General features: G+C 64.1%; 1 protein-coding gene across 1 annotated transcript; it reads right to left on the bottom strand.

Moving 5' to 3' along the window:
* Positions 1-356: 356 nt before the first annotated feature.
* On the bottom strand, positions 357-25,410 carry LOC309572870 (transcription factor COE4-like; the record flags this gene model as incomplete). The annotated part of the gene is made up of 16 exons (XM_082281388.1): positions 357-427; positions 1,104-1,292; positions 2,469-2,648; positions 3,123-3,264; positions 4,619-4,684; positions 5,175-5,263; positions 6,353-6,479; positions 6,573-6,706; positions 7,689-7,806; positions 9,603-9,684; positions 15,480-15,548; positions 16,615-16,688; positions 16,893-16,948; positions 17,045-17,108; positions 18,865-19,021; positions 25,280-25,410. The coding sequence occupies 16 exons, from the start codon at positions 25,408-25,410 to the stop codon at positions 357-359; spliced, it is 1,749 nt and encodes a 582-aa protein (XP_082137514.1).
* Positions 25,411-26,468: the final 1,058 nt, after the last annotated feature.

Genomic DNA, 26,468 nt, shown 5'->3' with positions numbered 1-26,468 from the left:
ATCCCCTCTATCCCAGATCATCCATCCCACTTGGACCATTCCTCCTCCCATCCTGGCACCTCCATCCTGCGTCCTCCGCTGCCCCCATTCCCGGCTCTCTCCTCTTCCTGAGGCCAAACCCGGGAATTTTTGCTCATTCCAGGATTTCCCCAACTCCCCCCTCAGCCAGGCTGGGCCGGGGTCACCCAGGGTCGGGACATCGCGGGGCTGGGTCCCCTCATCCCGTTCCGTGTGGCGGCTCCAGTGCCATCCCAGCTCCGAGGGGTGGGCACAGGGGACAGGGATGTTCCCAGTCCGTGTCCCCGCTGCTGTCCCAGTGGGATGGGGGGTGCGGAGCCCCTCCGGATATTCCATCCTTAGGAATAGGCCAATCCCTGGAGCGGCCGAGCCGGAGCGTGGAATTTGTCCGAGTCCTCGAAAGCCGGGTCTGGGCAGGGCAGGGACAGCATCAGCCAGGGGACACTGGGGACACTGGGGGACAGGGGCGAGGGTGGCATGGGACAACCCCATGGGCATAACACGGGTATGGATACCAGGCAGGGGGTGCGGTGACATTGGGGACACGCCATGGGGCAGGGGGGACTCGGGGTGGGTGTCGGGGTCACTGGTGACCTTGGGGACACTGGGGACACAAGGGGTCAGGGACAAGGGTGACCCAACCATGTCCATGGTCAGGACCTTGGGCAGGTAGCGGGATCACAGTGACACCGAGGTCCTTCTGGGGTAGGGGCACACAGGAGTGGCCATTGGGGACACTGGGGACACTGGGGACCTTTGGGGACACTGGGAGAGAGGGACAAGGGTGGCACAGGGCCCATTTACAGGACATCAGGCAGTACCAGGAGTGGGGTGACACCGGGGACCCTCCATGGCGCACGAGCCACCCGGGGCTGGGTGTCAGGGACCTTGGTGACCTTGGGGACACTGGGGACACTGGGAGAGAGGGACAAGGGTGACCCAACCATGTCCATGGTCAGGACACTGGGCAGGTACTGGGATCACAGTGACACCGTGGTCCCTCCATGGGGCAGAGGCCACTCAGGGCTGGGTGTTGGAGACCTTGGGGACCTTGGTGGCCCTGGTGGCCTTGGGGACAGTCTCACCTTGCAGGGCGCTGGCGCAGGGTGGGGGGGAGCCCGGTGGCCGCAGCACGGGGGCGAAGGCGCTCTTCTGCTTCACGGCCGAGATCATCGTCACCGGCGAGAAGGAGAAGCCACCAGGCGGGGTGGCCGCGCCAGGACCCGAGGTGACAGTGACCGACGAGGTGCCCAGCGGGGGACTGGCAGGCAGGACTGCGGGGACACCGCGCACGGCTCGGGGACGGGACAGGGGACACCGCGCAGGGACGGGATGGGGACAGGGACAAGGAGAGAGGCAGGAAAAGGGACAAGGATGGGGTCGGGACAGGGACAGAGATGGGGACAGGGATGGGGACAGGGATGGGGACAGGGACAGGGATGGGGACAGGGATGAGGACAGGGCCAGGACAGAGACAAGGACAGGACTGGGACAGGGATGGGGACGGGGATGGGGACGGGGCCAGGACAGAGACAAGGACAGGACTGGGACAGGGATGGGGACGGGGATGGGGACAGGGCCAGGACAGAGACAAGGACAGGACTGGGACAGGGATGGGGACAGGGAAGGGGACAGGGATGGAGATAGGGATGGGGACAGGGACAGTGATGGGGACAGTGATGGGACAGGGATGGGGACGGGGACAGGGCTGTCCCACCTCAGCTGGCCATGTCCCCGCTCCCTCTCTTGCCCTCAGTGATGGTTTTGGGGACCCCCCAGGGCTCCCACAACGACTTTTGGGACCCCCTGGGACAACCCATGACTTCAGGAACCCCCCAGGGTTGTCACATGACTTTGGGGACCCGCAGAAACCCCACAATGGCTTTGGGGGACCCCTTGGACCCTCCCGTGACTTCGGGGACTCCCAGGGACCCCACAATGGCTTTGGGGACCCCTTGGGACTCTCCCATGACTTTGGGGACCCCCAGGAACCCCACAATGGCTTTGGGGATCTGCGGGGCTGGCACCTGTTGGGACCTTGCCCCAGGGACCCACCCATGACTCTGGGGACCCCACAGGGCTGTCACATGACTCTGGGGACCCCCAGGGCCCCCCCATGACCTCAGGTCCCCCCCCCCAGAAACCCCACAATGACTTTGGGGACCCCTTGGGACCCTCCCGTGACTTTGGGGGCTCCCAGGGACCCCGCAATGGCTTTGAGGACCCCTTAGGACCCTCCCATGATTTTGGGGACACCCCAGGGTTGTCACATGGCTTTGGGGATCCCCCAGGAACCCCACAATGACTTTGGGGACCCCCCCCCCCAGGTTTGGCTCATGGCTTTGGGACACTCTGGGCTTGGCCCATGACTTCAGGAACCCCCCAGGAACCCCACAACGACTTTGGGGACCCCCCAGGCCCCCCCAGGACCCCCCCTTGGTGTCACTCACTGGCGTAGGGGGAGGTGGCCGTGGAGCCGCTCAGGAAGCTCGGGGGGGACCCGGGGACGCCCAGCCCGGCCATGGTGGCCCCACCGAAGCCGCCGGTAGCCCCGGCGAAACCTGGCTGGGGGGCCGAGCCCGGGGGGCCGAACCCTCGCGCCGGGGGGGACCCGGGGCTGCGCGAGAACCCTGCGGGGACAGCAGCGACACGGTGGCATCACCTGGGGAGGGGACAGAGACTCTCCGGACCCCCCCCCCCCCCCCCCCCCCCGAGGCCACCGCGCATCTTTTTGGGAGCCCTGAGGGGACAGCGACACGGTGGCATCACCTGGGGAGGGGACAAAGACTCTCTGGAACCCCCCCCCCCCCCGAGGCCACCGCGAGGCCACCGCGCATCTTTTTGGGAGCCCTGAGGGGATAGGGACAGGTGGCACCGACCGGAGAGGGGACAGAGACCACCCCCGCCACCCCGAGGCCACCGCGCACTTTGGTCCCAGCCCTGCGGGGACAACGACACGGTGGCATCACTTGGGAAGGGGACACGGTGCCCCCGGGGTCACCGCGCGTCTTACGGGGTGGGAGCCCTGAGGGGACAGGGACAGGTGGCACCGCCCAGCCAGGCCACAAAGGCCACCCCGAGGCCACCGCGAGGCCACCGCGCACCTTGCTCGGAGCCCTGCGGGGAGTCGCCCATGGCGAGGCCGAGCTGTCCCCCGCCGAAGGAGGGGACAGTGACATGCGCGGGGGCCCTGGGGACACTGTAGAGAGCCTCGGCCACATCGGCCGCCCGCTTCAGCAGCACGTCCTGGGGACACGGCGGCGTCACCGAGCGGGGTGGCACCGCTTGGTGGCACCTCTGGGTGGCACCCGGCCGTGGCACCCACCGGCGTCACCCTCCAGGAGAGAGTCGCCTCACAGTGCCAGCCCTCGGTGTCACCCCACAGCGTCACCCCTTGGTGTCACCCTTCAGTGTCACCTCTCAGTGCCACCCTGCAGTGGCACTCCCCAGTGTCACCCCACAGCGTCACCCTCCAGCACGGTGTGTCCCCACTGTGGCACCCCACAGTGTCACCCCTCCATGGTGCCCCACAGTGTCACCTCTAAGTGTCACCCCTTGATGCCACCTCACAGTGTCACCCCAAAGTGTCACCCTCCAGCACAGCGTCACCCTTCAGTGTCACCCCTCAGTGTCACCCCTCAGTGTCACCCCAGAGTAACCCCTTGGTGCCACCCTTCAGTGTCACCTCTCAGTGTCACCCACCGGCATCACCCTCCAGCACTGTGTCACCCTTTGATGTCACCCCTCACTGTCACCCCTCAGTGTCACCCCTCAGTGCCACCCCTCAGTGCCACCCTCCATCACGGTGTCACCCCTCGGTGCCATCCCACAGAGTAACCCCTTGCGGTCACCCTAAAGTGTCACCTCTCAGTGCCACCCCTCAACGGTGCCCCACAGTGTCACATCTTGGTGTCACCCCACAGTGTCACCCTCAGCATGACCCCACAGTGCCACCCCTCAGTGCCACCCTTCAATGTCACCTCACAGTGTCACCCTTCAGTGTCACCCCACCACCTGGGGTGACCCCGGGATGGGCCGGGGGTGTCTGGGACTGTCCCAGCTCGTGTCACCTCCCGGGGCACCCATGGGCCCTGGTGTCCCCAGATGTGCCAGGGCTGGGAGTGGGGTGGGGGACAGGGACCCTCCAGATGTGGCAGGGGGAACCCGAGGGGGTTCCCAGGGTGGGGATCCCAGGGGGGTCCTGGGGGGAATTGAGGGTGGTCCCGGGGGGATTCTGGGGGTGCTGTGAGGGACTGGGGGGTCCCAGGGTGGGGGGTCCAGGAGGGTCCCAGGGTGTCCCGAGGGGTCCCAGGGGGTCCCGGGGGTGTCCCAGAATGGGAGGTCCCAGAGGGTCCTGGGGGAAACTGGGGGGGGAGGGAGGGGGTCCCAGGGAGGTTCCAGAGGGGTCCCAAGGGGATCCCAGGGGACGGGGGGGATGAGGGAGGGTTATCCCAGGGTGACGGGTCCCGAAGGGAACTGGAGGGGGGTCCCAGGGGCGTCCCAGAGTGGGGGATCCCAGTGGGTCCCAGTGGGTGACTGGGGGAGCGTTATCCCAGGGTGGGGGGTCCCGGAGGGGTCCCAGGGAAGGGGTCCTGCAGACCTGGTTGCTGTGGGGGACCCCATAAAGTGCCTCCACCAGGTCGGCCGCGCGCTTCAGCAGCACCTCCTGGGGACAGGGAGGGGCCAGAAGGGTCAGGGGGGAGTGCACCCCTAGCCCACCCCCCATGACCCCCCCATGACCCCCCACAGCCACCTCAAAGCCCCCCCATTCTGTGTCCCCAATGACCCCCGGTGTCCCCAACCCCCCATGACCACCCCGTGTCCCCCCATTCTGTGTCCCCAATGACCTCCCCGTGTCCCCAACCCCCCATGACCACCCCGTGTCCCCCTATTCTGTGTCCCCAATGACGTCTCCGTGTCCCCCCCTGTGTCCCCAACTCCCCCGTGGCCACCCCATGTCCCCCATGGTCACCCCCCATTGTGTCCCCAGTGCCCCCCTGTGTCCCCAACCCTCACCGCCCCCCAACCCTCCCTGCCCCAAACTCTGCCAGACCCAGGGGACACAAAACTGTCACCCCCTCCCTGTCCTTTGCTCCCCGGGGTGTCCCTGTCCCCTGGCTGTGTCACCACATCCCAGGGGTGTCCCTGTCCCCTACCTTGGGCAGGCGCTCGGGGTCCCCGGGGTGCCGCGGGATCACCTTCTGCAGCCTCTGGAACCCATAATCGATGGTGGGCTCATTCAGGGCTGGGGACAGAGGACACCGACGGGTCACTGTCACCGGGGCTGGGTCATTGGCCCCTTCCCGGGGGCCAGGACATTGTCCCAAGGGGCCGGGTCACTGTCCCGGGTGTCTGTGTCGCTGTCACAGGGATCGGTGTCCCCATCCCACGAGTCCGTGTCACAGTCCCAGGTGCTTCCATCCCAATCTCAGGTGCCCCAATCCCAAAACGTTTTATCCCAATTGCAGGGCTCTCCATCCCATTTTCAGGTCTCTCCATCCCAACCCCAATGTCCTCCATTCCTCATCCTGCAGTCCGCATCCCCATCCCGATGTTCCCACCCCAATCCCAGTGTCTCCATCCCAATGTCCCCATCCTGATATCCCCATTCCAACCCCAATGTTCCCATTCTGATGTCCCCACCCCAATCCCAATGCCCCCATCCCGATATCCCCATCCCAACCCCAGTGTCCCCATCCTGATGTCCCTTCCCCAATCCCAATGTCTCCATCCCGATGTCCCCATCCCAAGATCCCCATCCCAACCCCAATGTCCCCATCCCCATCCTGATATCCCCATCCTAACCCCAATGTACCCATTCTGATATCCCCACTCCAATCCCGATGTCCCCATCCCAATGTCCCCATCCCAATCCCAATGTCCCCACCCCAATCCCAATGTCCCCATCCCGATATCCCCATCCCAAGATCCCCATCCCAACCCCAATGTCCCCATCCTGATGTCCCAACCCCAATCCCAATGTCCCCATCCCAATGTTGCCATCCCAATGTCCCCAATCCCGATGCCCCCATCCCGATGCCCCTATCCCGATCCCGATGTCCCTACCCCAATCCCGATGTCCCCACCCCGATGTCCCCAATCCCGATGTCCCCACCCCAATGTCCCCACCCCAATGTCCCCACCCCAATGTCCCCACCCCAATGTCCCCACCCCGATCCCAATGCCTCCATCCCGATGTCCCCAATCCTGAGGTCCCCAGTCCCGATGTCCCCACCCTGACGTCCCCAATCCTGATGTCCTCAATCCCGATGTCCCCATCCTGATGTCCCCACCCTGATCCCAATGCCTCCATCCCGATGTCCCCACCCCTCACCGGTGTAGACGAAGCGTCCGGGGGCGCCCTTGCAGAAGTGCTTGGCCTTGTAGGACAATGTCACCTCCACAACCCCCGGGATGTGGCGGGGGGGGGTCTGCACGCGGATGGCGTGGGGGGTGATGAGCTGCGGGGGGGGACACGGCCTCAGCCCAGCCCGCGGTGTCCCCAAGCTGTCCCCAAGCTGTCCCCGGGCCACCCCCAGGCCCCATCCCCATACCTCGCTCCACACCAGGACGGTGCCGAAGAGCACCTGGAGGCCATCGAAAAAGTTGTCCCCGATGACGATGACGGTGGCACCGCCCGTGGTCCAGCCCTCGCTGGGGCTGATGGCCTTGATGCAGGGGGTGGCTGCTGGAGGGGACAGGGACAGCGATGGTGGGGACGGGGACAGCGATGGTGGGGACAGGGACAGCAATGGCGGGGACAACGATGGTGGGGACATGGAGGGTTGAGGGGGACAGGGACAGCGATGGCGGGGACAGGGAGGGGTGGGGGGGTTGGGGAGATGGGCGAAGAGGGGACAGGCATGGGGACACAAGGACACGAATGGGGACATGGGGACAGGCATGGGGACACGGGGACAGGAATGGGGACACAAGGACAGGAATGGGGACATGGGCATGGATTGGGACAGGCAGGGGGGACACAGGGAATGGACAGGGATGGGGACAGACACAGGTGGCTGTGGACACACAGACACGGATTGGGACACACAGGTGGCCCCAGGGACATGGGGACATGGATAGGGACAGGCATGGGGCCACAGGGACATGGATTGGGACAGACATGGGGACATGGACGGGGACACGGACAGGGGACACGGGGATGTGGACAGGGATGGGGACAGACAGACATGGATGGGGACAAACCCAGGTGGCCACATGGACATGGACACATCAGTGGCCACAGGGACATGGCTGGGGACAGACACACAGACACAGATGGGGACAACCACAGGTGGCCACGTGGACATGGCTGGGGACAGACCCGTGTGACCACGGTGACAAGGATGGGGACAAACAGAGGTACCCACGGACACCCACCCACGGACGGACACGGACATTGGGGACAGCAGGGTGGGCTCACAGGGGTCACCCAAGGGGTGCCAGGCCACACAGGGGGGGTCCTAACAAATGTCCCCACCATGTCCCCAACATGTCCCCAGATGGCCACGGTGACACAGATGGGGAGGTGCCCATGGACACCCAACCATGGACAGGCACGGACACTTGGGGACAGCAGGATGGGGACACAGGGGTCACCCTAGGGGTGCCAGGCCACACTTGGGGAGTCCCAACACACGTCCCAAAGATGTCCCCAGGTGTCCCCTGACCTTCGGAGGGGTCGAGGCGCCGGGCACGCCGGCCATGCTTGGAGTTGTTGTGGACGAACATGTTGTCGGACACGGCCAGCACGTGGCCGTCCACGTGCACCGTGGTGGACACCACAACCTGCAGGGGACAAGGGACACGGTCACCCACCCTGTCCCCTGCCCTGGCACAGGGGTGTCCCCTCCCCTGGCACGGCCATGTCACACCATGGCGAGGTTGTGAGTGGTGTCCCCATGATGTCCCTGGTATCCCTGTGGTGTCCCCAAGGTGTCCCCTCCCCTGTCACAGCCATGTCACCCCATGGTGAGGCTGTGAGTGGTGTCCCCATGGTGTCCCCAAGGTGTCCCCTCCCCTGTCACAGCCATGTCACACCATAGCAAGGTTGTGAGTGGTGTCCCCGTGGTGTCCCTGGTGTCCCCAAGGTGTCCCCTCCCCTGTCACAGCCGTGTAACCCCATGGCGAGGCTGTGAGTGGTGTCCCCATGGTGTCCCCGTGGTGTCCCCAAGGTGTCCCCTCCCCTGTCACGGCCATGTCACCCCATGGCGAGGCTGTGAGTGGGGTTCCCATGGTGTCCCTGTGGTGTCCCCAAGGTGTCCCCTCCCCTGTCACGGCCGTGTCACTCCATGGCAAGGCTGTGAGCGGTGTCCCCGTGGTGTCCCTGGTGTCCCCAAGGTGTCCCCTCCCCTGTCACAGCCGTGTCACCCCATGGCGAGGCTGTGAGTGGGGTCCCCGTGGTGTCCCCGTGGTGTCCCCCCCTGACCTGGGGTCTCCAGCCCCCTCTTAGGGGACCCCCAGATTGCCGAAGTCCCTCCCAGGACACCCCAAACCCTCCTTAGGGCCACCTCCGTGTCCCCAAGTTTGCCACAGGCACCCCCCAGACCCCCAGGTTCCCCCTTGGGACCACCCCAAGTTCCCCCAGGGGACCCCAAACCCCCAGGTTCCCCCCAGACCCCCAAGTTCCCCCCAGGGACCCCCAGAGATCCCACCAGGGAACCCCTCCCAGCCCCTCCAGGAGACCCCAAACCCCCCTGAGACCCCCTCGGGGCCACCTCAAGTCTCCTCAGGGGACCCCAAACCCCCTTTAAGGCCATCCCCAGCCCCCCCAGGAGACCCCAAACCCCCCTTAGGGCCACCCCCAGCCCCTCCAGGAGACACCAAATCCTCCTGGGACCCCCTCAAGGACCCCCCAGACGACCCCAAACCCCCTTTTAGGGACCACCCAGCCCCTCCAGCAGACCCCAAACCCCCTCGGGCCACCCCAACCCCACCCCAGCCCCCCAGGGGATCCCAAACACCCCTTAGGATCATTCCCAGCCCCCCCCCCGGACAACCCCAAACTCCCTCAGGGACCCCGCCCCAGATGACCCCAAACCCCCTTAGGACCATCCCCAGCCCCCCAAACGACCCCAAACCCCTTTGGGACTACTCCCCTCCCCTCCAGCAGCCCCAACCCCCTTTTAGAACCACCCCAACCCCCCCCATCCCCTAAAAGGGAACTCCCCCCCCATCCCCGTCCCCCCCTAATCCCACAAACCCCCCCCCCTTTTTTTTCCCCGCCGCGCCGATGCCTCGATGCAAATGGGGTCGTTAATCACCGAAATGTCATAATTAACATCTCGTTACCGAGCCCTGATGAACCTCGGGAGGGGGGGGCCAGGACCCAGCTGCGACCAGGAAAGGGGGGAGGGGGCGAGGAGATTTTTGGGGTTTTCGGGGTGGATTTGGGTTGTTTTTTTTTATAGGGCAGCGGGAATTTTTTTAGGGTGGCGGTGAATTTTAGCATTTTCAAAGGGGTCGAGGGGAATCGGGGACTCGATTCCCCGATTCCCCTCGACCCCTTTGGGAAATCTTTTGGGGTTGCCCACACCCCTTTTAGGATCCCCTCCACCCCTCTTCTGGATGTCCCCAAGTGTCACCTGGAAGCGTCGCATGTCCCGCGGGTTCCCGGCGTTTTTCAGGCAGTTCTGGTTGCACTTGAGGAAAAACTTGAGGAAAAACCTGGGATTGGGGGGAAAAAAAAAGGAGGGGACGACAAAAGTGTCACCAGTGTCCCCATCCCCATGTCCCGTTCCATCCCTGTCCCGCTGTCCCTGCCCCCATCCTTGTCCCCATCACGCTGTCCCTGTCCCCATCCTGGTGTCCCCATCTTGTCCCCATCCCGGTGTCCCCATCCCAATATCCCATCCTGTCTCCACCCCATCCTATCCCACCTTGTCCCCATCCTTCTGTCCCATTCTGTCCCCATCCCAACGTCCCCTTCTGTCCCCATCCCAATGTCCCCATCCTGTTCCTGTCCACTGTCCCCATCCCACTGTCCCCATCCCACTGTCCTATTCTGTCCCTATTCTGCTCTCCCATCTTGTCCTCATCCCTCTGTCCCATCTCTCTGTCCCACTTTGTCCCCATCCCACTGTCCCCAACCCAGTGTCCCATTCTGTCCCTATCCCGTTGTCCCCGTCCTGTCCCCATCCCGGTGTCCCCATCCTTCTGTCCCCTCCTGTCACCATCCCACTGTCCCACCCCATCCCCATCCCTCTCTCTTGCTCTGTCCCCATCCCAGTGTCCCACCTTGTCCCTATCCCACTGTCCCCCTCCCAGTATCCCATTCTGTCCCCATTCTGCTGTCCCATCTTGTCCCATCCCTCTGTCCTCTCCTGTCCCATCCCTCTGTCCTGCTCTGTCCCCATCCCGTCCCTATCCTGTTGTCCCCCTTCCAATGTCCCCATCCTGTCCCCACCCCATCCTCTCCCACCTTGTCCCCATCCCACTGTCCCTGTCCCCATCCCAGTATCCAATTCTGTCCCAATCCCACTGCCCCATCCCATTCTGCTGTCCCCATCCCACCATTCCACTCTGTCCCCACCCCATTGTGCCACCCTGTCCCCATCCCACTCTCCCCATCCCAGTTCTGTCCCATCCCATCTCAGTGTCCCCATCCCAGTCCCATCCCATCCCAGTGTCCCTCCCTGTCCCCATCCCATCCTGGTGTCCCTCCCTGTCCCCATCCCAGTATCCCCATCCCAGTGTCCCTCCCTGTCCCCATCCCAGTCCCATCCCATCTCAGTGTCCCCATCCCAGTCCCATCCCATCCTAGTGTCCCATTCTGTCCCCATCCCATCCTGGTATCCCTCCCTGTCCCCATCCCGCTGAGGGTGACACTGGGACACCCCTGGGAACATCGGGATGCTCGGGCCCATCCCTGGGGGTCACATGGGGTTTGGGGACACCCCGGGGACCCCGATGGGGGTCACCCCCCGGTCAGGCTGGGGGGACACGGAGGGGGTGCCAGGGAACGGGGATCCCACAAAAAGGGGGGGATCCCAAGCAAAAGAGATCCCACAAAAAGGAGGTTCCAGAAAAAGGGGATCCCATGGAATAGGGATCCCACAAAAAGGGGATCCCATGGCATGAGGGTCTCCTCACGGAAAGGGGATCCCAGAAAAAGGGGATCCTATGGAAAAGGGGTCTCAGGGAATGGGGATTCCACAAAAAGGGGATTCCAGAAAAAGGGGATTCCAGGGATCCCACAAAAAAGGGGTTACGTGGAAAGAGGGCCCTACAAAAAGGAGGAACAGGGAACACGGATCCCACAAAAAGGGGATCCCAGGGAAAGGTGGTCCCAGAAAAAGGGGATCCCTTGGAAAAGGGGTCCGACAGGAAGGGGTTTCCAGGGAAAGTTGGTCCTATAGGGGTCCCATGGATGAGGGGATCCCACAAAAAGGGGATCCCATGGAGTTGGGATCACATTGAAGGAGGGTCCCATGAAGGGGGGATCCCATGGAAAGGGGATCTCATGGAAAAGGGGATCCCACAGAAAGGAGATTCCAGGGAAAGGAGATCCCACAGTGTGGGGGTCCCATGGAATGGGGGATCCCATAGAAAGGAGATTCCAGGGAAAGGAGATCCCACAGTGTGGGGGTCCCATGGAATGGGGGATCCCATGGAAAATAAGTCCCACGGATGAGGGGGTCCCACAGAAAGGGGTTTCCCATGGAAAAGGGGGAATCCCCCAAAAAGCAGATCCCATGGAAAGGGGTACCACGGAGGGAGGGGCCACAGGGAAAGAGGATCCCATGGAATGCGGGTCCCACAGTGAGGGGCTACCCATGGAAAGGGGGATCCCAAAAAAAGGTGGATCCCAAGGAAATGGGGATCCCACAAAACAAGGGCTCTCATTTAGAGGATCCCATGGAAAAGGAATTCCAGGGAAAAGGGATCTCACACTGAGGGGGTCCTGACCCCACAGAAAGGGGGTCCCACCCTATGGGACAACACAGGAAAAGGGGCAGATCCCCATTCCTCCCATTCCCATCATCCCATTCCCACCCCACAGGCGGCAATCAGGGCAAGGAAGGAGCTGGAAAACGCCCGGAAAACACACAGAAAACGCTGGAAAACGCCCGGAAAACACTGGAAAACACCCAGAAAACACCCGGAAAACATGGAAAATGGCTGGAAAACAACTGGAAAACACCCGGAAAATGGCTGGGAAATACCCAGAGAACACCCGGAAAACACTGGGAAATGGCTGGAAAACAACTGGAAAACATCTGGAAAACGCCCAGAAAAGGGCCAAAAAATGCCTGGACAATGCCGGAAAACACCTGGAAAACACTGGAAAACGCCTGGAAAAAGCTGGAAAACGCCCGGGAAATGCCTGGAAAATGCCTGGAAACACCTGGAAAACACTGGAAAACGCCTGGAAAATGCCCGGAAAACAACTGGAAAACACCCGGAAAATGGCTGGGAATCGCCTGGAAAACAGCCAGGAAACACTGGAAAACAACTGGAAAACAACTGGAAAATGGCTGGGAAACGCCTGGAAAACAGCCAGAAAACAGCCGGAAAATGGCTGGAAAACGCTTGGAAAATGCCCGGAAAAGGGCCAGAAAGTGCCTGGAAAATGCCGGAAAACACCTGGAAAACACTGGAAAACAACTGGAAAACACTGGAAAACGCCTGGAAAACGCCTGGAAAATGCCCGGAAAAAGCTGGAAAACAACTGGAAAACGCCCGGAAAAGGGCCAGAAAATACCTGGAAAACGCCTGGAAAATGCCGGAAAATTCCCGGGAAATGCTCCCACCATTCCTGGGCCAGCGCGCCCGGGGGGGATCCCCCAAATCCCCAAAAAAAACCCCAAATTCCCCCCAAATCCCCCAAATCCCGATCCCGTCTTGGGGGGTGGGGGGGGGGGGGAGGGCTGGGGCTGAACCCCCGCGAGTTAAAAATACGGGGCCGGCGCATTAATTAGCATCGCTAATTACCATTGAATATGCAAATGCCCGGCGCCGCTGCCGAGCACCTTCTGCTCGCGGCGCATAAATTTGAATACGCAATTTGCATAATCGTGGCTAATTAATGAGAAGCGTCAATTTTCGCTGCCGGGTAATTTGATTAACGCCGCGAGAGGGGCACTTAGCGCGCTCTCAAACCAGCGGGGCTGGCCCGGGGGGGGACACGGGGACACGGGGGGGGACACGAGGGGGACCGGGGGACGGGCGGGGAGGGGGAAGGGACACGCCTGGCCCTGCGTGACCCCCCGAAAGGGCTGGGGATACCCCAAAAAGGGCTGGGGATTGGGGACAAGAGATTGGGAACACGTCCGGAACTCGGTGACACCCTAAAAGGCATGGGGGACACCCCGAAAGTTCTGGGAGTGGAGAGAGGGGGATTGGGGACGTGTCTGGCACTTGGTGACACCCCAAAAGTTCTGGGGGGGCGGGAGAGGGAGACTGGGGACGTGTCTGCCACTGGGTGGCACCCCAAAAGTTCTGGGAGTGGGGACGTGTCTGGCACCCCAAAAGGCACCCCAAAAGTTCTGGGAGTGGGGAGAGGGGGGGATTGGGGACGTGTCTGGCACTTGGTGACACCCCAAAAGTTCTGGGGATGGGGACGTGTCTGGCACTGGGTGACACCCCAAAAGGCATGGGGGACACCCCAGAAGTTCTGGGAGTGGGGACAGGGAGATTGGGGACGTGTCTGGCACTGGGTGACACCCCAAAGGTTCTGGGAGTGGGGACGTGTCTGGCACTCGGTGACACCCCAAAAGGCATGCGGGACACCCCAAAAGGCATGGGTGACACCCCAAAAGTTCTGGGAGTGGGGACGCGTCGGGCACTGGATGACACCCCGAAAGTTCTGGGAGTGGGGAGAGGGGGATTGGGGAGGTGTCTGGCACTTGGTGACACCCCAAAAGTTCTGGGGATGGGGACGTGTCTGGCACTCAGTGGCACCCCAAAAGGCATGGGGGGCACCCCAAAAGTTCTGGGGATGGGGACAGGGAGACTGGGGACGTGTCTGGCACTGGGTGACACCCCAAAAGGCATGGGGGACACCCCAAAAGTTCTGGGAGTGGGGACGTGTCTGGCACTCGGTGACACCCCAAAAGGCATGGGTGACACCCCAAAAGTTCTGGGGATAGGGAGAGGGAGATTGGGGACGTGTCTGGCACTGGGTGACACCCCAAAAGGCATGGGGATGGGGACAGGGAGATGGGGGACACCCCAGAAGTCTTGGGGCTGGGGGGGCGGGGGGGGGGGGGGACAGGTTGGGGACACTCCTGGGACTGGGTGACACCCCCGGAAGTCCTGGGTGACCCCCCTCCAAAAGCCTTGGGAGTGGGGAGATTGGGAATACCCCAAAAGTCCTGGGAATAGGGACATGGGACTGGAAACACGCCTTGGGTGACCCCCCAAAAGTCGTGGGAATGGGGACTGGGGACACCCCAAAAGCCCTGGGACTGGGGAGAGGGGGTTTGGGGACACGCCTGGCCCTGCGGGACCCCCTGAAAGGGATGGGAGTGAGGGGACAGGTAAGGGCACCCCAAAAGCCCTGGGAATAAGGGGGACAGGTTGGGGACACGCCTGGAACTGGGTGACCCCAAAAAAGCCTTCAGTGACACCCCGAAAGCCCTGGAAGTGAGGACAGGGGATTGGGGCCACCCCAAAAGTCCTGGGGCAGGTTGGGGGACACGCCTGGAACTGGGTGACCCCCCAAAAAAATTCTGGGGATGTGGGGGAGAGGTTGGGGACACCCCAAAAGGCCTGGGGCAGGGGAGGGGGGGATTGGGGACACCCCAGAAGTCTTGGGGGTGGGGGAGACACTCCTGGGACTGTGTGACACCCCGAAAGTCCTGGGAATGGGGACAGGGGATTTGGGACACCCCAAAAGCCCTTGGGAGCAGGTTGGGAACACCCCAAAAGTCCTGGGGATGGGGGGGACACGTTGGGGACACACCTGGCCCTCAGCGACACCCAGGAAGCCCTGGGACTGGAGGGGACACAGGGACATTTGGGGACATTTGGGGACATTAGGGACACTGCCACCAGCCGCCGGGATGTCACCTCCCAGGGGGACACCAGTCCCGGGGGGTTGGGGGGGGTCACAGGACCTTCCCGCCGAGCATCCCAAAAGTGGCACCGTGGGGACAGCCCCAGGACACCTGCGGGACACGGGGACAGTGGCAGTGACAAGGGCACCGCGGTCCTGACACCCCCGGGCTTGGTGGCACCAGCGAGGTGACACCGGGACAGGCAGGAGGGGACAGGTACAGAAGGACCTCGGTGGCCTCAAGGATGGGGACACGGCCACCCCCGGGATGTCCCCAGCGCGCTGGTGCCACCCCCGTGTGACCCACGGGGACATCTGTCACCCCCCCCCGGGGACACCCGGAGCTCCTGCGCTGTCCCCTGCATCGCGTTCCCAAACTTGGGGACACCCCCGGTGGCTGCCACCCCTCCAGGTCCCTGTGAGGTGTCGGGGGTCCCCTGATGTCCCCCGATGTCCCCAGCACCTGTCGATGATGACGGGGTCCGAGGGCGTCTCGTTGCGGTTCCCGCAGCTCTTCTTGTCACAGCAGCGGCTGGACACGGGGACAGGAGGGGACATCAGGGGACAGCGAGGGCTGAGGGACCCCCAAGGTCCTCATATCCCACCCTCGGACCCCCCCCGTCACTCAGGGGTGGGGACAGAGGGGACACCAGGACAGGGACACTGCAGGGGGGACACTCGGGGGTGTCACTTTTCCACCCCCTTATGGGGTTGGGGACAGATTTGGGGGTCCTGTGGGGCTCCTTGTCACCCTCCGGGTGGCTCTGAAGGGGGGTGGGGACCGATCCCTGTCACCCTCGGGTGGCTCTGGAGGGGTTGGGGACCGATCCCTGCCACCCCGGGTGGCTCCGGAGGGGTTGGGGACCGATCCCTGTCACCCTCGGGTGGCTCTGGAGGGGTTGGGGACCGATCCCTGTCACCCTCGGGTGGCTCTGGAGGGGTTGGGGACCGATCCCTGCCACCCCGGGTGGCTCCGTGTCACCTTTGGGTGGCTCTGAAGGGGTTGGGGACTAATCTTTGTCACCTCTGGGTGGCTCCGTGTCACCTTTAGGTGGCTCTGAAGGGGTTGGGGACCGATCCCTGTCACCCTCAGGTGGCTCCGTGTCACCCTTGGGTGGCTCTGAAGGGGTTGGGGACCGATCCCTGTCACCCTCAGGTGGCTCCGTGTCACCCTTGGGTGGCTCTGAAGGGGTTGGGGACCGACCCCTGTCACCCTCAGGTGGCTCCGTGTCACCCTTGGGTGGCTCTGAAGGGGTTGGGGACCGACCCCTGTCACCCTCAGGTGGCTCCGTGTCACCCTTGGGTGGCTCTGAAGGGGTTGGGGACCGATCTCTGTCACCTCTGGGTGGCTCCTTGTCACCCTCGGGTGGCTCTGGAGGGGTTGGGGACCGATCCCTGTCACCCTCGGGTGGCTCTGAAGGGGTTGAGGACCCACCCCTGTCACTCGGGGGCTGGCCTGTCCCCTTGTCGTGGTGGCTCCCGGGGTTAATTAGTGGCGCTCTCTGGGCTCATTAATTAGCACCGGCTCGGTGACCAAGAGCGAGCACTAAGGGGACCTTGGGGACACCCCTGTCACCCCCCGGGTGTCCCCAACCCACCTGCACATGATCTCGTGGGTCAGCAGCACCCGGCACATCTCGGGGTTCTTGTCCTGCCCCTCGTAAATGATGGCCTGGAGGGGACACCGAGGGGACAGCGGCGACACCGGGGTGGAACCGGGATGGCACCCACCATCCGCCCAGAGCAGGTGACACCGCGGCCAGAGGTGGCCACGGCGACATCCAGATGTTCCCCGAGTAGGGTAAGGGGGATTTGGGGGATCTATGGGAGATTTGAGGCATTTGGGGAATTTATGGGGGATTTGGGGTCTCGGTACCTGCTTGGACATGGAGTCAATGAGGCGCACGTACAAATCCTGCTCGGTCCGGAGCCCTGCGGGGACACCGGGGGGGGGTCACCCCGTTTGCCACCTCCCCCTGGGGACACCCCAAAACCCCCCAAAAGCCACCCAAAAACCCCCGCACGCACCGTTGCTGTAGAGCAGCTGCAGCCGGTAGTGGATCCCATTGTTGGTTTTCTCCCCGTTCTGCTCCTTGGGGTGGGGGGCAAAATTAATGGGGAGGGGTCAGTTGGTCACTCCATGTCCCCTCCAAACCCTCCTGGTCACTCCATGTCCCCTCTGCACCCTCCTGGTCACTCTGAACCCTCCTGGTCACTCTCTGTCCCCTCACACCCTCCTGGTCACTCCATGTCCCCTCCGTACCCTCCTGGTCACTCTGCACCTTCCTGGTCGCTCCGTGTCCCTCCATGTCCCCTCCACACCCTCCTGGTCACTCCATGTCCCTCCACGCTCTCCTGGTCACTCCGTGTCCCCTCCGCACCCTCCTGGTCACTCCATGACTCCTCCACACCCTCCTGGTCACTCTGCACCCTCCTGGTCACTCCATGTCCCTCCATGCTCTCCTGGTCACTCCATGACTCCTCCAAACCCTCCTGGTCACTCTGCACCCTCCTGGTCACTCCATGTCCCTCCATGCTCTCCTGGTCACTCCATGACTCCTCCAAACCCTCCTGGTCACTCTGCATCCTCTTGGTCACTCCATGTCCCTCCAAACCCTCCTGGTCACTCCATGTCCCCTCACACCCTCCTGGTCACTCCATGTCCCCTCCACATCCTCCTGGTCACTCCCACCCCACGTGGTCACTCCATGTCACACCCTCCTGGTCCCTCCATGTCCCCTCCACATCCTCCTGGTCACTCTGCACCCTCCTGGTCACTCCCTGTCCCCTCCGCACCCTCCTGGTCACTCTGCACCCTCCTGGTCACTCCCTGTCCCCTCCATACCCTCCTGGTCACTCCACACCCTCCTGGTCACTCCATGTCCCCTCCGCACCCTCCTGGTCACTCTGAACCCTCCTGGTCACTCCCTGTCCCCTCCACACTCTCCTGGTCACTCCACACCCTCCTGGTCACTCCATGTCCCCTCCATACCCTCCTGGTCACTCTGAACCCTCCTGGTCACTCCGTGTCCCCTCTGCACCCCCCTGGTCACTCCCTGTCCCCTCCAGACCCTCCTGGTCACTCCCTGGTCACTCCACACCCTCCTGGTCACTCCCACCCCAAGTGGCCACTCCGGCCTCTCATGAGAGGAGCTGTGGCCACTCTCCGGCCTCAGCCACGGCCTCAGAGGGGTTTTGGGTCTATTCGGGGGTTTTGGGGTTTTTGGGGTTTTTTTCGGGGGGATTGAGGGCTTTTTGGGGTTTTTTTAGGAGGGTTTTGTGGGGTTTTTTTGGGAGGTTTTATGGGGGTTTTGACAGTTTTTAGGGGAAGGTTGGGTGGTTCTTTGGGGTTTTTTTGGGGGTTTTGGGGGATTTTTTGGAAGGTTTTGGGGGGTATTTTGGGGGGTTTTAAGTTTTTGGGGGGATTTTTGGGAGGGTTCAGGGTTTTTTTGTGGGGGTTTTGGGGTCTTTTTGGGGGGATTTTATGGGTGAATTGGGGTTTTTGTTTTGTTTCTGGGGGTTTTTTGGGGGGAGCTTTGGGGGGTTATTTGGGGTTTTTTGGGCAGCTTTGGGGGTTATTTGGGGGGTTTGGGGGGCGGGTTTTGAGGTATTTTTTCAGGGACACTGGGGGGGTTTTTGGAGGGCTTTGGAGGTTTTGTGGAGGCTTTTTTGGGAAGTTTTGGAGGTCTTGGGGAGTTGGGTTTTTTTGGCATTTTCTTGGGGGATGTTTTTTGATTTTTTTTGGGTTTTTTTCGGGGGTGGGTGTTGGGGTTTCTTTTGGGGTTTTTTGGGGGGGGTTTTCTGGGGAGTTAGGGAGAGGTTTCGGGGGGCTTTTTGGGGGCGCTCACCCGCTCCTTCTCCACGAAGTCGATGAAGCAGGTGCGCTCCACCTCCACGGGCTGGCCCTGCCGGTCGTACATGGCCAGCACGAAGTGGAAGAAGTTGGACTTGCGCAGGTTGGCCGGCGGCTGCTTCTCGAAGTGAGCCCGGGCCAGCGACACCCCGCTGAAACAGGGCCACGGCGTGGGGGGGACGGCCAGGACAGCGGGACACCCCAAAACCCAGCACCGCATCCCAGGGAACCCCAAAACCCAGCACCCGGATCCACATCCCCGAAAACCGCAGTCCTGGGGATCCCCGGCACCAGGAACCTCGAGCACCCCATCCTGGGGACCCCCAGTGTCCCAGGATATCCAGAACCCCATTCCCAGTACCCCCAGTACCCCATTACCAGGAACCCCAGAAGCGCCTCCATGGGACACCAGCACCCCATCCCAGGGACCCCCAGAACCCCCATCCCAGAGACACCAATCCCTGAGAACCCCAGTTCTGGGGATCTCCAGCTCCAGGACCCCCAGCACCAGGAACCCCAGAACCTCCTCCATGGGGCACTGGCACCCCCAGCTCCTCCATGGGGATCCGAGAACCCCAGTCCTGGGGACCCCCAGCACCCCAGAACTGGGAATCCCATCACGGGGGCTCCCAGTACTGGGACAAGCAGAACCTCACCCCAGCACCCCATTATCAGGAACCACAAAACCTCCTCCACGGGACACCAGCACCCCAACACCCCCAGCACCCCAAACCCTCAGCTCCCCATCCCTGAGAACCCCAGTCCCGGGGACCCCCCAATGCCCCATCCTGGAGAACCCCCAGCTCCAGGTACCCCCAGAACCCCGGCAGGGGACCCCCAGCGCCCCATCCCCAGGATGCCCATCCTCGAGAATCCCAGTCCCAGGGATCCCCAGCACTGGGGTGGGACACTGGGAAATCCCATCCTGGGGACCCCCAGCACCCCATTGCCAGGAACCTCCTCCATGGGACACCGGCACCCCGAGAACCCCATTCCCGGGAACCCCCAGAAGTCCCTCCCAGGCACCCCCCGCACCCCATTCCCAGGAACCCCACAACCTCCTCCATAGGACACCCCAGTACTGGGACCCCCAGCACCTCCTCCACGGGACTTCTCCTCAGCACCAGCACCCCAGAACCCAATCCCAGGGACCCGCAGCACCCCATTACCAAGACCCGCAGCACCCCAGTACTGGGACACCCAAAAACTCTACAGCGGGACCCCCAGCACCCCATCCTGGGGACCACCAGAACCCCAATAGTGGGACACCCAAAAACTCAGCACCGGCACCCCCCAGCACCCCATCCCAGGAACCCCCAGTTCCGGGACCCCCAGAACCCAATTTGGGGACTCCCAGCACGAGGACACCTGGAAATTCAGCACCAGGACCCCAGCACCCCATTACCAGGAACCCCAGAACCTCCTCCATGGGACACCAGTACCCCATCCTGGGGACCCCCAGCACCCCAATACTGGGACATCCAGAAACCCAGCACCAGGAACCCCAGGACCCCATCCTGGGCACCCTCAGCACCCCAGTACTGAGAACCCCAGAACCTCCTCTATGGGACACCAGCACCGCATCCCGGGAACCCCCAGCACCCCAGCACAGGGACCCCTGTAAATTCAGCACTGGGATCCCCAAAACTTCCTCCCTTTCCAAGATCCCAAACAGCCCATCCCAGGGACCTCCAGCACCCCAATACTGGGACATCCAGAACCCCAGCACCAGGAACCCCAGGACCCCATCCCGGGGATCCCCAGCACCGCGACACCCAGAACCTCATCCCCAGCACCCCAATACCAGGAACCCCAGAACCTCCTCCATGGGACACCAGCACCCCATCCTGGGGACCCCCAATACCCCAGTACTGGCACACCCCAGGAGCCAGGAACCCCAGAACCTCCTCCACAGGACCCCCAGCACCCCAGTACTCAGCAACACCCCAAACCTCAGCAACGGGACCCCCAACACCCCATCCTGGGGACCCCCAGAATCTCCTCCATGGGACCTCCAGCACCCCAATACTGGGACATCCAGAACCACAGCAGCAGGAACCCCAGTACCCCATCCTGGCGACCCCCAGCACCCCAGCACAGGGACCCCTGTAAATTCAGCACTGGCACCCCCAAAACCTCCTCCATAGGACCCCTCATCACCCCTTTCCAAGACCCCAAACACCCCATCCCGGGGACCCGCCAGCACCCCAATACTGGGACACCCAACGTCCCATTGCCAGGAACGCCAACACCTCCTCCATAGGACACCAGCACCCCATCCCAGGGATCCTCAGCTCTGGGAACCCCAATACCCCATCCTGGGGACCCCCGGCATCTCCTCCACTGGACCCCAGCGCCCCATCCAAGGGACCGCCAGCACCCCATTACCAGAACCCTCAGCACGATGTCCCCAAGACCCCCAGCAGCCCTTCCCAGAATCCCAGAATCCCAAAATCCAGTCCCTGGACCCCAGGCATCCTGGCCTGGAACCCCCAAAACCTGCAGCATCCCCTCCCCAGGGCCACCAGCGTGTCCCTAAATCCCTCAGGACGCCGTCCCACAGCCACCAGCCTGTCCCCAAAACCCCTAGCCTGTCCCCAAGACGCCCAGGAGCCGGTCCCCAGGGCCACCAGCGTGTGCCCAGGGCCACCAGCGTGTCCCCAGCATCCCCTCAGGGGGACACCCAGCACCCCCTCCCTGGGACCCTCCCCAGAGTCCCCTCCCTGTCCAGGGTAGGGGACACAGCTGGGGACACCGCCAGCCTCAGCAGCACCCCCTGTCCTGGCCTCGGCGACACGAGGGACAGGAGGGGACATCCCTGAGCCCTCCCCTGGTGCCACCCCGGGGCTCGCCGGTGTCACCGCTGCTGTCCCCGTGCCCCGACACGCGGGGTGCCAGGACAGTGACAGCAGAGCTACCCCAGGGACGATGTCCCCGTGTCCCCACCCCGCGGGTGCTCCCTGTCCCCTCGGTGTCCCCCCGGGAGCAGCGGAGCGGGTCCCCAGTGTCACCCCCGCCACAGCGTGAAACCCCTGGGGACCTTGGCGACACTCTGGGGACACTTCTCCGTGGCGTGACAGAGGAAAAGCTCCTTCGGCTGCTCCTCGAGGACCCAAACTGTCCCCAGGGCCACCCGCGAGGACCCAAACTGTCCCCAGGGGCCACACCTGGGGAGGCGACAACACCTGTGCGCGGCCATCCCAGACGTGCCACACTTGCCCCTTGTCCCCTCCCTGTGCGGGTGGCTTTGGCCACCTCTGTCCCCTCCCTGTCGCCCGCCACCCCCAACGGGACAGCGGCGCTTTCCAGCCCCCAAAAATCCCCCTCGGCGCCCCCCAGATCCCCTCGGTGGCGGTGGGGGGTGGCCCTGACTGTCGCCGCTGTCCCCCGCCGTGTCCCCCCCCCCCGCGCTGCCAGCCCCGCCCGCGCGTTAATTAATTATTAAAGCCAATCAAGCATTTCCAAGCAGCCGCGGCCCCGGCGCTTCCAGGAAAGCGGCGGCTCCGGGCGGGCCCCGGGCACGGCCCTAAAGCGGCTCCGAGTGGGGTTGAGGGGCGTGGGGACCCCCCCCGAGAGCGGGGACACCGCGTGGGTCACTCAGGGACCTTCAGGGGGACACCGGAGCTCGGTGTCAACCCCTTGGGGACACCGTGATGGCCGCGAGGACACGCGGGAGGGGGAGGTTTAGAGGGTCCACGGGTGAGGACCCCGCGTGGGTCACCCCACAGCCCAGGACCGCGGTGCCAAGCCCTTGGGGACACCGTGGTGGCCGTGGGGACACGTGGGAGGGGGGGGTTGGAGGGTCCTGGATGCCACCCACGGGTGGGGACTGTCTGTAGGACCCCAGGATGGCAGTGCCAAGCCCTTGGGGACATCGTGGTGGCCGTGGGGACACTCGGGAGGGGGGGTTTAGGGGGTGCTGGACCCCACCCGAGAGCGAGGACCCCGCGTTGGTCACTCAAGGACCTTCAGGGGGGACCCCAGACCTCGGTGTCAACCCCTTGGGGACATCGTGGTGGCCGCGGGAGGGGGTGTGAGGGTCCTGGATGCCACCCAAGAGTGAGGACATTGCGTGGGTCACCCCCGGAGCCCCTGCGGGTCCCCAGGGTGGCGGTGCCAACCTCTTGGGGACATCGCGGTGGCCGCGGGGACACGCGGGGGGAGGGGGGGTTTAGAGGGCCCTGGATGCCACCCACACGTGGGGACCCTCTGTGGGACCCCAGACCCCACTGCCAACCCCTTGGGGACACCGCGGTGGCCATGGGGACACACGGAGCGGGGGACACCGGTGTTTGTGGGGTGCGGGTAACCCCTCCCCAGCCAGGTGTCCCCACGGGTGGCACTGCCACCAGGGTGGCACAGGAAGGCTGGGAAGCTGCCCAGGACTCCACTCGGGGTGTCCCTGTCACCGCTGCCAGCCCTGGGTGTGTCCCCCTGTCCCCCGTGGGAGTCCCGGGGGATTTTTTTGGGGACACAGGGACAAGGCTGGCACCTCCCTGGGACCCCGACCCCCCCAGCCTGGCACTGCTGTCCCTCAGTCCCGCATTGTCACCCTCGGGGGTGGATGTCACCACGGTGGTGGCCGCACTGGGGTCCCTTTTGGGGGGGAAAGGGGGTGTTCCCTGAGATTTTCCAGCATCCCAAAGTTTTGGGGGGAGCCCAGGGAGCCACCATGGCCTCGGTGACCCCTTAGGGACAGCCCAGACCCCGCAGGGGATGGGGGTGGCACTGACCCCTCTGGGCATGTGCTGGACAGAGACAGAGGGGACACTGAGGGCCCCGGGGAGAGCAGGGAAAATGGGATTTGAGCCCCCTGGAAAAGCAGGGAATGGGATTCAGGGAGCCCTGAATCCCCTGGAAAAATCAGGGAATAGGATCCGTGGAGCCCTGAACCCCCCACGGAGGGCAGGGAATGGGATCTGAGCCACCTGGAAAGAGCAGGGAATAGGATTCAGGGAGCCCTGAGCCCCTCGGGAAGGCAGGGAATGGGATTTGAGTCTCTTGGGAAAGCAGGGAATGGGATCCGTGGAGCCCTGAACCCCCACGGAGGGCAGGGAATAGGATCTGAGCCACCTGGAGAGGGCAGGGAATGGGATTTGGGCCCCTCAGGAGAGCAGGGAATAGGATTCGGGGAGCCCTGAGCCCCTCGGGAAGGCAGGGAATGGGATTTGAGTCTCTTGGGAAAGCAGGGAATGGGGTTCAGGGAGCTCTGAGCCCTCTGGGAATGCAGGGAATGGAATTCAGGAAGTCCCGAGCCCCCCAGGAGGGCAGGGAATGGGATTTGAGTCCCCCAGGAGAGCAGCGAATGGGACTCAGGGAGCCCTGAACCCCCGGGAAAGCAGGGAATGGGATTTGAGTCTCCCAAGAGAGCAAGGAATGGGATTTGAGCTCCAGAGGAAGGCAGGGGATGGGATTCAGGGCAGGGAATGGGGTTTGGGACCTCTGGAAAAGGCAGGGAGTGGGCGCAGATCCCATTCCCATTGGCACAAACCCCTGGCAGCTGGAATCCGTGGGGTTCCCGGGATGCCCAGGGCACCGGCATGGGGGATCCAGAGGCCCAGGGAATCCCAGGACAGGGGGGCACATCCAGGGATGCCCGCGGAGCCCGTGGGACCCAGGACACCTGCGGTGCCCGGAATGACCACGGAGCTTGGCATGACCACGATGCCCACGGGGCATGGAATGTCCGTGGATCCCAGGACACTCCCAAACCTCGGGATAGCCACAGCCTCTGGAATGCCCGCAGTGCCCAGGATGCCCACAGTGACCAGGACACTCCCAGAGCCCGGGATATCCACAGCCCCTGGAATGCCCGTGGATCCCGGGATAATCCCAGAGCCCCGTGGAATGCCCGGAGTGCCCAGCACGGCTGCAGAGCCTGGGATGCCCATGGAATCTGGGATGCCCATGGAATTCGGGAAGCCGGGCACATCCACAGCCCTGGGAACGCCTGTGGAGCCCAGGATGCCCGGAACCCCGGGATACCCAGAGCGCCTGGAATGCCCACGGAAGCTGGGATACCCGAGGAGCCCAGGATACCCAGAGCCCTGGAATGCCCAGAACCCCCATGAAAACCGGGATGCCCATGAAACCCGGGATGCCCAGAGCCCTGGGATGCCCGCTGTAACCAGGATGCCCACGAAACCTGCCGTGACCACTCCATCTGGGATGACCAGAGCCCCGCGATGCCCCCAGCCCCTGGAACTCCCGTGGAATCCAGGATGCCCACTGCACCCGGAATGTTCACTTGCCCTGGAATGCCCACAGCCTCCGGGATGACCGCTCCACCTGGGATTCCCATGGAGCCCGGGATGCCCGCGGAGCTCGGGCTGCACCCATCCCGCAGTCCCCGGGCTGTTCCCCGGCTGTCCCCGGACTGTCCCCCGGCTGTCCCCCGGCTGTCCCCTTACCTCTGCGCCGCCGTGCTGGCGTCCAGGATGCCGGTGCCCTGCAGCCAGCGGCCGGCGGGGACCCCCGCGCTCAGCGGCTCCTCCTTCATGGGGACCCCCCCCCGGGGCAGCGCCTCCTGCACCGAGAACATCACCGGGGGCTCAGGGGGACCCCCGGACACCCCCCCCCGCCCCCGGATCCCCCCCCAGCCCCGCGCTCAGCACCGGGCAGGTGCCGGGGGCCGCCGTCCCGGCCGCCGGGGAAGCGGCATCTGCGGAGGGAGGGAGGGAGGGAGAAGGAGGGAGGGGGAGGCTCCCGGGGGGGGGGGTGGTTCGGGGGGAGGGAGGAGGGAGAGAGGGAGGGGGCAGAGCCCGAGAAGTTGGAGCTGGAGGAGCCCCGGAGCCAAGTGAGGGGAGGGGAAGGGGCGGGGGGCGGCGCGGGGGGGAGAGGGAGGGGTGGAGGGAGGGATGGAGGGAGGGAGGGGAGGAAGGCTCAGAGGAGAGGAGGGAGGCTGAGGAGGAGTGGAGGGAGGGATGGAGGAAGGCTCGGAGGAGGAGTAGAAGGATGGAAGGGAGGGAGAGGCTGGAGAGGAGGAGTGGAGGGAGGGATGGAAGGAGGGAGAGGAGGGGTGGAGGAAGGCTCGGAGGAGGAGTGGAAGGATGGAGGGAGGGATGGAGGAGGAGTGGAGGGATGGAGCGCGGCAGAGGGAGGGAGGGATGGAGGGAGGGATGGAGGGAGGCTCGGAGAGCGGCCCCGGAGGGATGGAAGGAGGATCGCAGGGAGGCCGGAGGGAGGGAGGGCCGAGGCGCAGGGGAGGAGCGGCGGCGGCCGGGGAGGGGGGGGGCCCGGCCGGGGGCGGGGGCTCGGTTCCGTTACCGGGCGGGCGGCGGCGGCGGCGCGGGGCGGAGGCGGCGGCGGCGGCGGCAGCGGCAGCAGCAGCAGCAGCGGGCGGCCGGGGGGAAGCCCGGGGGTGCCGGGGGTGCCATCGCTGTCCCCTCGCCGCCTCCGCCGCCCTCCGGCGCGGCCCCGGCGGCCCGGCTCGGGCAGCAGCACCATGAGCAGCAGCAGCGCCCGCTGCCGCCGCCCCGCCGCTGCCGCCGCCCCACCGGCCCGGGCCATCCCGGCACCGCCGCCGCCGCCGCCTCCCCGGGGAGGCAGGGCCGGAGCCGCCGGGGGAGGCGGGGGCCGCGGCCGGCCAGGCTGACATCA

Source organism: Coloeus monedula (genome assembly GCF_965178545.1).
Source record: "Coloeus monedula genome assembly, chromosome: 5".
NCBI classification, from domain to species: domain Eukaryota; kingdom Metazoa; phylum Chordata; class Aves; order Passeriformes; family Corvidae; genus Coloeus; species Coloeus monedula.
This window is presented reverse-complemented; position numbering and strand designations above follow the sequence as displayed.